The sequence below is a fragment of the Brachycentrus maculatus genome, unplaced genomic scaffold, assembly GCF_059751285.1.
Source record: "Brachycentrus maculatus isolate JH-2025_06_01 unplaced genomic scaffold, ASM5975128v1 h1tg000311l, whole genome shotgun sequence".
NCBI lineage: Eukaryota > Metazoa > Arthropoda > Insecta > Trichoptera > Brachycentridae > Brachycentrus > Brachycentrus maculatus.
In genome coordinates, this window is record NW_028281061.1 from 295,285 (window position 1) to 308,509 (window position 13,225).

Genomic DNA, 13,225 nt, shown 5'->3' on the forward strand with positions numbered 1-13,225 from the left:
GCACCCCAATGGTGCATAGGGCACTGCATCATATAAACGCAGTGTTATCTTGATTGTTAACACATGAAGGAAAGGTGATCAGCCCTCTGCTTCAGGTACCAGTCCAGGGTAATATTAATTAAATGTAAGAGTGAAAAAATCACTTATATTTATTTGACCCCCCTTGGAATCGAACCCAGGACCTCCAGTACGGTAGCCGAGCGTGCTGACCATTACACTACGGAGGCGGACAATAATTTAATAATGATAAACTCTACATAGCTCAAAAAAAATCCAAATATAATGATAAATGTAAGGATAATTTTTAACTCACCCACAAACGTCATTGTAGGCAAGATTCACAACCTCTAATAGAACATTGGGCGTTGATACATGGGTGATGACGTTCAAGAATAAAATGACAACGTAACGCATTTCCGTCAAATACTCCATTGGCTCGTCATTCTCAATTGCCTTCATAACAGGGGTCATCATAAATGAACGCAATCTTTCATGGATTTTGTTTTTTATTGCATCGTTCACACTCTGACGAACTGACAATATTAAAAACATATAATGAACAATATTTTATATTATTTTTTGACATCTCATCAAAGATGAAGAAGAATATGGAAGTCTGGGCATTTACGGGGCTGACGACCGTCATAGGCTGGTTTAAGTGATCACTTTACACACGTGTAACATTCACCAATTCTACCCATTATTGACAACCACACTACTCAAATTCTTGGAAGTTCTATATATATATGAACCAATTTAGAAACCTTATTCACGAATCACTAGAACTTCACTAGAGACATCTATTGGTGAGCTGTAAAGAAGCTTTTTACTAAGCAGAAACTCTTATATTAGTATGTGAGATCCGAATCCTGGATTATAATCACACACATGAGAAACGCCAGAAAATACCATTTTCATTTTTATTATAAAGCTTATAATTTGACCAGATAATTTATTTACAACATTTTGAGTGTGTCCAAATACTTGTTCACAAAATCTGGATTATCTCCAATTACAGGAGTTATTTTCATATTATTTTTTGACATCTCATCAAAGATGAAGAAGAATATGGAAGTCTGGGCATTTACGGGGCTGACGACCGTCATAGATTATAATCCAGAATTCGGATCTCACATACTAATATAAGAGTTTCTGCTTAGTAAAAAGCTTCTTTACATCTCACCAATAGATGTCTCTAGTGAAGTTCTAGTGATTCATGAACAAGGTTTCTAAATTGGTTCATATATATAGAACTTCCAAGAATTTGCGCAGTGTGGTTGTCAATAATGGGTAGAATTGGTGAATGTTACACGTGTGTAAAGTGATCACTTAAACCAGCCTATGACGGTCGTCAGCCCCGTAAATGCCCAGACTTCCATATTCTTCTTCATCTTTGATGAGATGTCAAAAAATAATATGAAAATAACTCCCGTAATTGGAGATAATCCAGATTTTGTGAACAATTATTTGGACACACTCAAAATGTTGTAAACAATATTTTAGGTATGTTGCTACCTTTAAAATTCACATAAATTTACATAAATTAAAATACAGTGGAACCTCTTATAACGAGCATGATTCGTACCAGAATCTTACTTGTTAAGCAAAACATTTTTTGTTTTGACTGGTGCAGAAGTCCCGGCTCACAAGTGAATGTCGTGAAAAAGGGACTTGCCTGTTCTCTGTAACTCATTAAGGGAGGGAGGGAACATTTTTTAATCCGTTGTACGAATTACTCCTTATGAGAGATTTCACTGTAATTCAATGTTATCTTACTATTTGCGACATTTTTATCTGTATATGCTTGTATTAGAAGCTCATAGTTTTGATGGTAAAATTCTTGTCCCGCTTCTTCCATAGTATGTGCGTCAATTCCATTATCTTCTTCTACATTAGCTGTAAATATAAAACTGCACTACAAAGGTGGTTGTATATTTGTAAAAAATGGGCTATAGTAACTTCATCATACTTTAAATAAAAATAGCATTGTAAGCATAATTATGTAACAGATAATTGGATCCAATGGATGCCATTTTTAAAGAAGAAAATTATTGAGTTGAATTGAACACCGCATCAAATTGACACAGTGTTAACCTGATTGTTAATTTTATGAAGACAAGATGATCAGTTCAATAAGGTGATCGGTTTGATAGGATACAGGTGACATAAATAAAGAAATAACTGGACGCACTAATGTTATGCACTAGTGTGATGGGCTGATTATATTACCAATATTACCAGAAAGGAGTGGTTAAAGAAGGATGCAGGTTAAAATAATATAAAATAAGTAAAGGAGATCAGGGTGAAAAATAATACTGTTATATAGGAAAAGAAATGGCAGGTGCCATGGCGTAGTTGGGTAGGCGCTCGACTGCGAAACTGGCGTCGCGGGTTCGATTCCCGCCAATTGCAAAATGAATTCGAGAACGACTTATTTTCTATTGGTCTGGGTGTTTGTGATGTATTTTTCACATTTACCTTCCGTATCCTTACTACCTACCAGCTGACAATCATCTAAAATAGACACTTTGTGGGTTATTCCTTTTTTAAAATAAAATGTAGGAAAAACAGTTGGTACTTTTAACAATAGACAAAGAAGAATAGCAGCAATGGCTTCAGCATTTGGGATTACAGATCATAGTCATATAAGCTTGTGTGAGTTGGACAAGTTACTGCTAGCATGTACAAGTCGCTTGGGAACATATTCCATAGCTAACTATGTACAATAAAATCAAATTGTTTCATATTTTTTAATTGAATTATTAACTCAATTATAGGCTCAACACACATAAATTTATGAAAATGGTAGTGTAGGGAGTTTCTTTTTTTTCCTTAGTAAGGCAATGTAATTAAGTACCTCAGCAATCTTACAAACTGCATCTGATAAAAAATACATCGCATATAGCAAAATGATTCATTGATTTCTCACCTATGTCAAAAATATTGCTATTGACATGTTTCCATGTTGCTCCAACACCGAGAACATTAGTATGAATGCCATCATCCATTAGCTTGGTAATATACTGGGCTGAGTTTACATACTTCCAGGCACTCGGTGACGCTATCACATCCCCAGCCTTACTCAAGTATTCGGCTTTCTGGACAAATAATACTAGCTAAATTTGCAATAATAAACTCTTATAAAACTGTTATCTTGGTACAAATTTAAACTTAACAATTTTTCAAAATGTCTTTTAACTTTTATAATTTTTTTTCAATGTGTTAATTTTAATATTGTATTGTAAAATAGTTTAATTTAGTTACAAAGTCAAAATTCACTACTACTGTACTGACTTTTATCCGCAACCAATGGTACATAGAGCACTGCATCAAATTGATGCAATAATAATTTGATTGTTTATTATCTTAAGGCAAGGTGATCAGTATTGCGCTTCAGATACCATTCCAGGGTAAAATTGAATAAATATTTAAGTGAAAAACTCTTATATTTATTTTGATCCCCCTAGGAAAAGAACCCGGGAGCTCCATAATAGTAGCCAAATGAGCTAACCACTACACTAAGAAGGTGGACAAACTTTACTAGCATGTTAGTAACAATGCCCAATGCTGATCCTGTAAAAATATAAACACAGTGTTGTGTTAACAGTTATTGAAATACCTTGACATCCCACACAGGTTGGCCAACAACAGCATAGTGAGAATTTTCTTTATTTCCAATCAAAGAAAACAGAACAAGGCCACCGGAAATAGCTACCTTTACTGGAGAAAGAAAGAAGGTTACAAAGAAAATAATTACACACAGAAATACAATTTTTAAATGGTAAATGTCTTCTTTGATTTGTACACGTTACATTAATATTTAACCAACCTACCTTACATAAAGAATCAGAAAGATGTATAGTATGTTAGATCCAACATATATCGCAAGTGAAAAAAGACCATTCACATTTTGTAACTAATACCCTCATATATAAGGAATGCAAACATTTAGCAAGCAAAGGAGATAACTGCATAATTTTATACTCTTTGATTTATTATTGGGGAAAAGTATAATAGTTAACACATTATTATCGGGCGGTTTTTTCATCAACCCCGACCCTAATCAGTATAAGAGTGTTTACTTATCAAAAGTAATCTTATCCGTAACCACAATCCCAATTCTGATCTGTTTGTACAGATTGTTTGTTGGCATCTTGCGCTCTACCAAAAGTAAGCAAATAGAACTCTTATAAGCGTCTCCCACGCTCTACCAAAAGTAAGCAAATAGAACTCTTGTAAGCATCTCCCGCTCTTTACCAACCGTATGTAAAAGACGCTTTTCTTGCAAATAATGTATTTTTAAAAATACCTCTTAAGACCACCCCAACGTCTGTTTTGATTGCACCGTAATCTCTCTGTATGACAAGAGCGCAGTCTATAGCGGTGTGCACTGCATTCTGTATGGGTAGCTTCGGGGTGCTCTTCCATATGGCCAGGAATGCATCTCCCGAGAACTTCAACAAGTCCCCATTATGAGACAAAATCTCCTGAACCATGGATCCAATGTAAGAGTTCAGAATTTGGGTCATTCTGGAGGTGCCATCTTTACCCGTTGCAGTATACTTCTCGCAAAGTTCAGTGAAACCTTCATATAGAGAATAAATATATTACTTGATGAAAACTGTTATCGTTAAAACATTAATGATTCTCAAGAAAATAAGTATTAACACATTGTGTGCAGGCGGTATTTTCATCAACCACGACCCTAATTAGTATACTAATTAGAGCTGTACACTAATCACAAGTAACCGCAAACCCAATTCCGATCTGTACTCATCTATTATGATCCCCCGCTTTCTACCAACAACATCCAAAAGATGTTTTTATGCATTTCTCACAAACAATGTGTTAAAATATATTTTTTAAATATGTTTGAATTGTATCGTGTGGTCTAAAAGCCACAACTGGTTTGAATGTGTTAAACCGTTTAGCAGTTAAACTCAGATACGGATAATCAGTTTTATCTAAACGGACAATTTAAAGAAAAAAAAAACAATTTACTGCTACGAAATAATTCTGTCAAATCTAGTTTTACTCGTGGAAATGGATTTTAATGGTATTGGGGGTTTCAATTTTTATTAAAACAATAGTAAAATTTATTTAACGAATATTTTTACAGCAATATTTTGAAATAATTTAATAATTTGTAATTTTATTTTTCAATATTAATCAAAGATATTATATTATTACTTATAACCCTTATCCGTACCTAATGGTGCATAGGGCACTGCATCAAAAATTGACACAGTGTTATCTTGATCATTACTTATATGAAAGCAAGGTGATCACTCTTGCGCTTCAAGAACCAGCCAGGGTAATATTAAATAAATATTACAGTGTTAAATCACTAATATTTATTTTCACCCCCCACTGGGAATCGAACCCGGGACCTCTAGCACGGTAGTTAAACACGCTCACCATTACACCACGGAGGCGGACATATATTATATTATACATACTGAAATAAATTTTACCTGACACATCTGCAAACATCAGGGCAGCACTGTATTCTTTTGGAGAAAAGTCATCATAATTGTAAATTATTTCATCAGGCACCAGGGATGCCATTATTCTTGTTTTCCTTGAGTCAATTAAACTTTGTTTACTCTCAATTTTTTTGTGTAGCATTGAGCTGCAATTTCGAATACATATATATTTAAATACACTGTTTTAACTCATTTCATTGATAATATAATATAATGTCATGTATAAATGCCCTCATAATATTTTTTTTTAATAATATTATGCACATTGTGATAATTATCGCTAAAGCTATTGTATGTAGATACTGCAAACTATATTATATAATATAGTATAACTATGTTATACTATATTCAAATTTATCAAAAAATAACTGTACCCAGCCATATGTTGCTGTGACTCAGTCTGGTTAATTAAAAAAGACACACATTTTTAATTTAACAATGCTTGTGTTAACAGCTGCCAAGAAACACGCTGTACACCATGAGTAATGTTTAGTATTGCGTGGGTTGCTTTTATGTTTAACAGATGGCTCTTTCATTGCAAATGGTTAACCAAAAACTTGAGTTTACCTGTCGCAGGTACCTATATAAGAACAAAAATTCTATATTATAACGCTATTTCGATTAGCGCTGTACTTATATCAACATGTTCCGTAATAACATTGAATGCACTGAAAGACCTTAATAAATATCGAATCAACAAAAGTTTGTTTGATTTTGAAGAATCTCACTTCAGTGTAATATGGAAACGCTGTTAAGAAAAGCAGCGTTAATCAGGTATTTTATGGCACATTTTGAATAAATCTATAAAATATGCTTTTTACGGTATTCCATATTATCTTCATAATTATATATTTAAAATTAAGTGGACACCAACAATGGGAAAAAGCATTATTAGATTCGTTTAGTTCTACTAGTTTTTAAAATCGGATCTTTGACCTGATCAACCCTTTATGTTTATCATTGAAGGAACGGGATTGTGGAAAATCAGTAACTGGTGTCGCATACCTTATTTTCTGTTGTATGTAATTCATTTTCTCTTTCTCGTCATGATCTTTCTTTTTTTGATAATCTTTTGTAGACAATGGCCTATTTTTATAACTGGCATTCATGATTGAGAATACCATGGGTTCTGTATCAACTTCTTCATTATGTGTATATCTTAATATTTTTTGTCTACGTGATTCCAGGCCATTATTCATGATTATTTTTTCTTCAAAATGCAATACTTCTTTAATCATACACTACAGATCACGAAAACAATAACAAAAATATATGCCTTTCTTAGTAAACTGAAAAATAACAATAAAGATACACGATTTTCATTTTTTTTTAATTATAAGAACATATTTGAAAAAGGCAATAATAATAAAAACACATTATCCTAATCAGTACTTGTATAAAAATCATAGGTACCATCCGTTTACAAAAAGATGAAGCACATTTGAGTAACAGGAACGTATTTTTAAAAATACATTGAATAAAGTATGCAAATTTATTTACAACATTTTAAGTGTGTCCAAATACTTGTTCACAAACTGGATTATCTCCAATTATAGGAGTTATTTTTCAAATTATTTTTGATTTTTTTTTCAGATTTGTGAACAAGTATTTGGACACACTCAAAATATTGTAAATAAATTAACTGGTCAAATTATAAGCTAAAATAATAAAAATAAAAATGATATTTTCTGGCGTTTCTCATGTATGTGATTATAATCCAGGATTCGGACCTCACATACTAATATAAGAGTTTCTGCTCAATAAAAAGCTTCTTTTCATCTCACCAATAGATGTCTCTAGTGAAGTTCTAGTGATTCAAGAACAAGGTTTCTAAATTGGCTCATTTATATAGAACTTCCAAGAATTTAAGTAGTGTGGTGGTCAATAATGGGTAGAATTGGTGAATGTTACACGTGTGTAAAGTGATCACTTAAACCAGCCTATGACGGTCGTCAGCCCTGTAAATGCCCAGACTTCCATATCCTTCATCTTTGTTGAGATGTTAAAAAAATAATATGCAAATGTAATTTATATTTTAAGAGACGACAACCAAAAATTAGGTAATTGATTCGCCTACTCCAAAAAATAAGATATGTATAGGTAATAATATATGTAGTTCGCTACCTAGGTAGATTATTAAACCATATCCGCTCCCTAGGTGGAGCATGTGGAGTCCACAAACTGTCTCCAGGCTTTTCTGTCGGCTGCCAGCTCCCTTGCATCCTTCCAAGTCAGATCCGTGTCCCGAAGTTCTGACGAGAACTGCCGACTAATTGTCAGCAGTGGTCGTCTTGGGCCGCGCGAACCTGATGCCTTGTAAAAGAGGGAAGCTTGATTAAGGCTCTCAGGAGGCATGCGGAGTACATGGCCAAGCCAACTGAATCGCCATTTCTTGACGACAGTTGTGACCAAGATTCGCTGCGTCCTACGCCTTATCTCATCATTCCTCACAAAGTCAAACCACCGCACGCCTAAAATTCTCAAACAGTAGAGAGGTAGGTAGGTAGATACTATCATAAATATTTTATCTTAATTTGGTCATTTTATTGTCTATGGTAACCGGCGCGTTTCGTGTTTTGGTTTTTGCGGCGTCCCGGTTGAGTTTTCGGGTTCCGGATCGATCAACAGATTAATTGGAAAGAGAAAACACGACTAAAAATGGTGGAAAATAATAAAATCGAACTTACCGAAGCCGAGGCAGAGCTTTATGATCGTCAAATTCGATTGTGGGGCCTAGATTCTCAAAAACGGTCAGATATTTTTTGTTCTAGTAGGTTATGTGATATGTCAGATTACTAATGGATTTGACTAAGATTACTCACTGTTTACACGTTTTATTTGTATTTAATTATTTCAGCTTGCGGGGTTCGCGCATTCTCTTGATTGGCTTAAAGGGATTTGGCGCAGAAGTAGCAAAGAACATCATATTATCGGGTGTTAAGAGCGTTACACTTTTGGACCATCAAGAATTGACGCCCGCTGATTCGTGCGCCCAGTTTCTAGCTCCTCCTGATAAAGTTGGATGCAACGTAAGTTACATTACCTTTTTAAATTAATCTCAATACTCAAAGTAACGCTTCACATAGTTAATGTTATTGTGAACTATTGAATAACAATGTTTTTCAGCCGTATTTTTCTTAGTGACCTTCATTCAGTGATCCTTACATGTTAACCTATATCTATCAAAATCAAATATAAAAGTAGTATAATAGTTGTTACCTGTTTTATGGTGCCTGCCTGAACAACGTGAAACTATTGTTTGAATTACCTAACGTCCAAGTGACTCTGAAATATAGCTACGGCTTATGCAGCACCACTTATCATGTCCCTACTTAGGTTTCAACTCCATAAGTTTTATAGCCTACACCTACTCGTGAGTAGATTTACTCTTTATGTTTGAAGTTACTATAATTTTTAATCTAGGTTTTACTTAATACATATAACTTTTCTTAAAATCTACTGTGACAAGTGTATTGATGCATTTCGCATCATTTTCAAACACCGTATGTGAAGCTAATTCAAAATTTAAAACACGTGTCACAGTAGATACTAAGAAGTAGTGGTATTTAGTAAGTAAAACTTTAATTAAAAATGGATAGATTTTACCACAAAGTGACTGCCGAATCAATGAACGAAATTACTTTAATTTCTTGTATTTCATGAGTGAAAATTCAAGGCAAAAACGCTTGCACACAATGTGAAACATCAAATTTTCAAATATTTATTTTATATGCGACTAAACGATGTATGATAGATGTTCGAATAGTGAAATAAGGAAGGAATGCAAAGCTGAGATAAGCATTATCGAGAAAATTAAGAAAGGTGTGTTGAGATGGTTTGGACATGTAGAACGAATGAGTGAGGAAAGAACGGTAAAACAAATTTATGAGGCGAATGTAATTGGGAAAAGGGGCAGAGGAAGACCGAGAAAAACATGGCATGATCAGGTATGCCAAATACTTGAAAGTGGTCAGGTTAGGAGTCATAATAATCGTCGGGTATGTATGAGGAGATGCATGAACGTGGAAGAGGCGAAGAATGTTTGCAAAGACAGAGTGGTGTGGCGTTCTATTCTCTCTGCCTACCCCTGCGGGGAAGCGGTGTGATGGTTAGTTAGTTAATTTTAATCTGAACGACAGCTTTTCGCTGCATTCAGTTTACTTTCATCCTTAATTTACATGTTCACAAAATATCTACAAAATAATCTCTCACCTGATTGAGATGTACCATGTACCCCTGCGGGGAAGCGGCGTGATGGTTAGTTAGTTTTTTATTTTGATATGTTTGATTCCAGAGGGCTGAAGCTTCTCAAGAGCGGGCGCAGAACCTGAACCCCATGGTGGCCGTCACGGTGGAGAAGACCCCCGTGGCCGACCTGCCCGACGCGTACTTCACCAACTTCGAGGTGGTCTGCGCCACGGACTGCGCGCAGCGCCAGCTGGTCCGCATAAACGGGCTGTGCCGCGCCGCCGGCGTCAAGTTCTTCTGCGGCCAGGTCTGGGGCATGTTCGGATACACCTTTGCCGACCTCCAGATCCACGAATACGCCGAGTGAGTTCATATACCTACACATACCACACACACAGAATGATTGAATGATTAAAGAAAACACTTGTTTTATACCACTTTTTTTATTAACCGGTTAACTGCCAAGAGCGTCTTAAGACTTAATTTTCTGTGAACGGAGCGCCGCTCATACAAAAATTACGTCTTAAGACGCGCCGTTTTAAATGGGCTTTTACTAAAGAAAATCAATTATTTAAAATGTACAAATATATTGAACGCATAGTGACATCTATTGAGAATATCTTTGCATACTTAGAATCGAAACAGAATTTATTTTTACCACTTTAAACGTAAATTAAAGAAAGCTTTGTCGCCGGAACAACTAATGGCGCTCAGGGTTGTCCAATAATCCCCAAGTTGCCGTCACTGCCGAATCTGATGACAGTGATTTTAGTGTCGATTTTGATGATTTTTAATTTTTAATTTTTTTAAATCAAAGTGTGTGTGTGTGTATACTTTTAATTAATATTATATTATATTAGTTTAATAACTAACATAAGCAATTACTTTTGACATATAATTTAGTTTATACTTTAATGTAATTTGATCGTATAATAATTATTTTTTTTATTTTATGTATATATTTATTTTATTAATATATATTTATTTGAATTATTTTATGTATGAAGGAATTCAAAAACAAAAAACAAAATACCAGCAATGGGTAGGGTGTGCATGATTGGATACCTGTACTTGTACAAAGTTTACTAAACTTTGTATCACTTTATACAACTTTATCATCTTACGTTATTTGGAATTCGAAAACGAAAAACAAAATACCAGCAACGGGTAGGGTGTGTGTGATTGGATACTCGTACTTGTACAGAGTTTACTAAACTTTGTATCACTTTTATACAACTTTATCACATACACCGTGATATAAATATTACATTTATTATTCAGCCACAATATGATGGTAATCTCATGAGGTGAAAGCGCTGACTCTCATTGTACTCATCCTGCTTGCTCAGGGACGTGGTGCACTACAAGGCGGCCAAGCACAAGGCGGACGGGAAGGCCGACACCAAGGGGGAGACGGTGACCACCACGGTGCGCAGGACAGCTTCCTTCGTGCCGCTCGAGGCCGCCCTGGACGTGGACTGGACCGACAAGCAGTACTCCTCCCGGCTCAGGAAAGGGGACCCCTCGTACTTCGTCACTAAAGGTACGTATACACTTTTCCTGTCAAATATTACTCGCAAAATGTAATGGTGTTATATTAAATTCTATGCATTTTTAATTTAAGTTTTACTTAGTAAATACCACTATTTCTTATAATCTACTGTGACACGTGTTTTGATGCGTTCCACATCATTTTCAAACACCGTAAACGGTGTAACTTAAGTAACTTGTAACACTGCTAACTTAGAATCACTGAATTGTATAAACTAATGCCTCTAAAGAGATAGCGAGTGTTTTTGCCTAGAATTTTCACTCATGAATTATAAGAAATTATAGTAACTATAAACATTAGGAGTAAATCTTCTCACAAGTGGGTATAGGCTATAAAACTTAAAAAGTTGAAGCCTTAGTAGGGCCATGATAGGCGTTGTTGCATAAGGCGCTAGATTTCAGAGTCGCTTGGACGTTAGGTAATTAAAAAAATACAATAAATATTCATCATATTGTAGTCGTACAGGAGAAAGTGACCAACTAACAAAACGTAAAATGTTCAGGAGGGCCATTTAAGTCACTTTTGCTTGGCAAGAAAATAAACATCAATGCAGTTAGTCATTTTAAACAAGTCAATATATTATACTTCCAAGTTTAAAATCGCTTTGGGATTTTTTCAGGCCAATATTAAGCTAGTAAGATATCAAATATTCAATAATTCACTTGGTCACTTTCTCCTGTATGACTACGATATGTATATTTTACTGTTGCATTTATCTTCTGTTTTTTCATATATTTTTTTTTCAGTACTTCTGCGATTCCGCACAGAAAAGGGACGAGATCCCGACCCAGAATTGCGAGAGAAGGATATCGAGTCGCTACTCTCTTTAAAAGCCACCGTCCTCGAAGACTGTGGAGTCCCTCTAGACTACATCCCGGACTCTCATCTCCGAAACGTGTTTGCCGAAGTCTCCCCAGCCTGTGCCATCGTCGGGGGCGTCATGGGCCAGGAAATCATCAAAGCAGTCAGCCAAAAAGAACCGCCGCATAATAACATGTTCTTCTTCAATCCGGATAAATGTGTCGGCTTCATTGAAACATACGGAAATTAAATTATATTGTTATTCTAGTGATTCCATTATAAATCTCATGCAGTTATTTTATATGAAAACATTTTTATGTATTTCATTTCATAAAAACGTTTAGTTAAGAATTGATGTCATCTTTTTTTGTGAGAAAATAAATATATATTATACACTCAATTACATTGTTTTAATTTATTCATTTATTTTTTAAAACATATTACATCCATCAGTCATAAACATAATATTCCCGATGAGTAATTTCTATTTCTCATTTTGGGACATGGGATTAAGGTTAACAAGACTGGAACACAAATAATAAAGTTACGAAAAATATATTTTTTTTAAATAACCAAAAGTAATAAATATTTACCCTGTATTCAAATTATGCTAGTCTGTTTTTAAAATGAGAAATAATGAGATGAAATATAGATCAATGTTTCTAATGTTTATGGTAAGTAGCTAACTGGATTATGTAAACAATGGAACAGACCGAGTATTATCAATTGAAGACGTGATAACTTTTTAATTTGTACATCATCATCATATCAGCCTTCGAGGTCCACTACTGGACAAAGGCCTCCCCCTTCCGCCTCCACTCCTCCCGATCCTGCGCCGTCCCCATCCACTGTCTTCCAGCAAACTTCCTGATGTCGTCCACCCATCTCATCGGTGGACGTCCTTGAGGCCTCTGGTTCCTCGGTCTCCACACCAGAACGCGTTTCGTCCATCTGTCGTCGGTCATTCTGGCTATGTGACCAGCCCATTTCCACTTCAGCCAAGCAATTCGCTCTACCTCGTCACAGACCTGTGTCTGGCGTCGGATCCAATCGTTCCTTTTTTTGTCTCTTAATGTTATTCCAAGCATAATTCGCTTAATGCTCCTCTGTGCAACTTGCAACTTATGGGAGGATTGCTTAGTCAGAGTCATTGTTTCCGCGCCATAGGTTAGGACGGGTAGAACGCATTGGTTAAACA

At 35.3% G+C, this 13,225-nt stretch overlaps 2 protein-coding genes across 3 annotated transcripts in view; one reads left to right on the top strand and one right to left on the bottom strand.

Annotated features, from left to right (window-relative positions):
- The window catches only part of LOC148304557 (adenylate cyclase type 10-like), a 33,528-nt gene extending 26,728 nt beyond the window's left edge, over positions 1 to 6,800 (bottom strand). For both annotated transcript variants that reach the window (XM_088268088.1, XM_088268089.1), the window contains exons 1-7: positions 6,492 to 6,800; positions 5,475 to 5,632; positions 4,310 to 4,585; positions 3,620 to 3,720; positions 2,930 to 3,098; positions 1,777 to 1,896; positions 314 to 533 (exon numbers count right to left, since the gene is read on the bottom strand). In XM_088268088.1, the coding sequence (XP_088124214.1) occupies positions 314 to 533; positions 1,777 to 1,896; positions 2,930 to 3,098; positions 3,620 to 3,720; positions 4,310 to 4,585; positions 5,475 to 5,632; positions 6,492 to 6,724 (1,277 nt within the window). In that variant the 5' untranslated portion in view covers positions 6,725 to 6,800. The remainder of the gene's footprint in view (positions 1 to 313; positions 534 to 1,776; positions 1,897 to 2,929; positions 3,099 to 3,619; positions 3,721 to 4,309; positions 4,586 to 5,474; positions 5,633 to 6,491) is intronic.
- Positions 6,801 to 8,055: 1,255 nt separating this feature from the next.
- Aos1 (SUMO1 activating enzyme subunit 1) lies at positions 8,056 to 12,427 on the top strand. Its single transcript, XM_088268026.1, has 5 exons — positions 8,056 to 8,236; positions 8,344 to 8,515; positions 9,781 to 10,037; positions 11,024 to 11,217; positions 11,973 to 12,427. The coding sequence occupies exons 1-5, from the start codon at positions 8,145 to 8,147 to the stop codon at positions 12,275 to 12,277; spliced, it is 1,020 nt and encodes a 339-aa protein (XP_088124152.1). The 5' UTR covers positions 8,056 to 8,144; the 3' UTR covers positions 12,278 to 12,427.
- Positions 12,428 to 13,225: the final 798 nt, after the last annotated feature.

Excerpts from the sequence above, each read along its gene's own strand:
- Aos1 (XM_088268026.1), top strand. The coding sequence starts at position 8,145 with ATGGTGGAAAATAATAAAATCGAACTTACCGAAGCCGAGGCAGAGCTT. Across the intron at positions 8,516-9,780 it reads CTGATAAAGTTGGATGCAAC|AGGGCTGAAGCTTCTCAAGA; the intron begins GTAAGTTACATT and ends GTTTGATTCCAG. Across the intron at positions 11,218-11,972 it reads CTCGTACTTCGTCACTAAAG|TACTTCTGCGATTCCGCACA; the intron begins GTACGTATACAC and ends TTTTTTTTTCAG.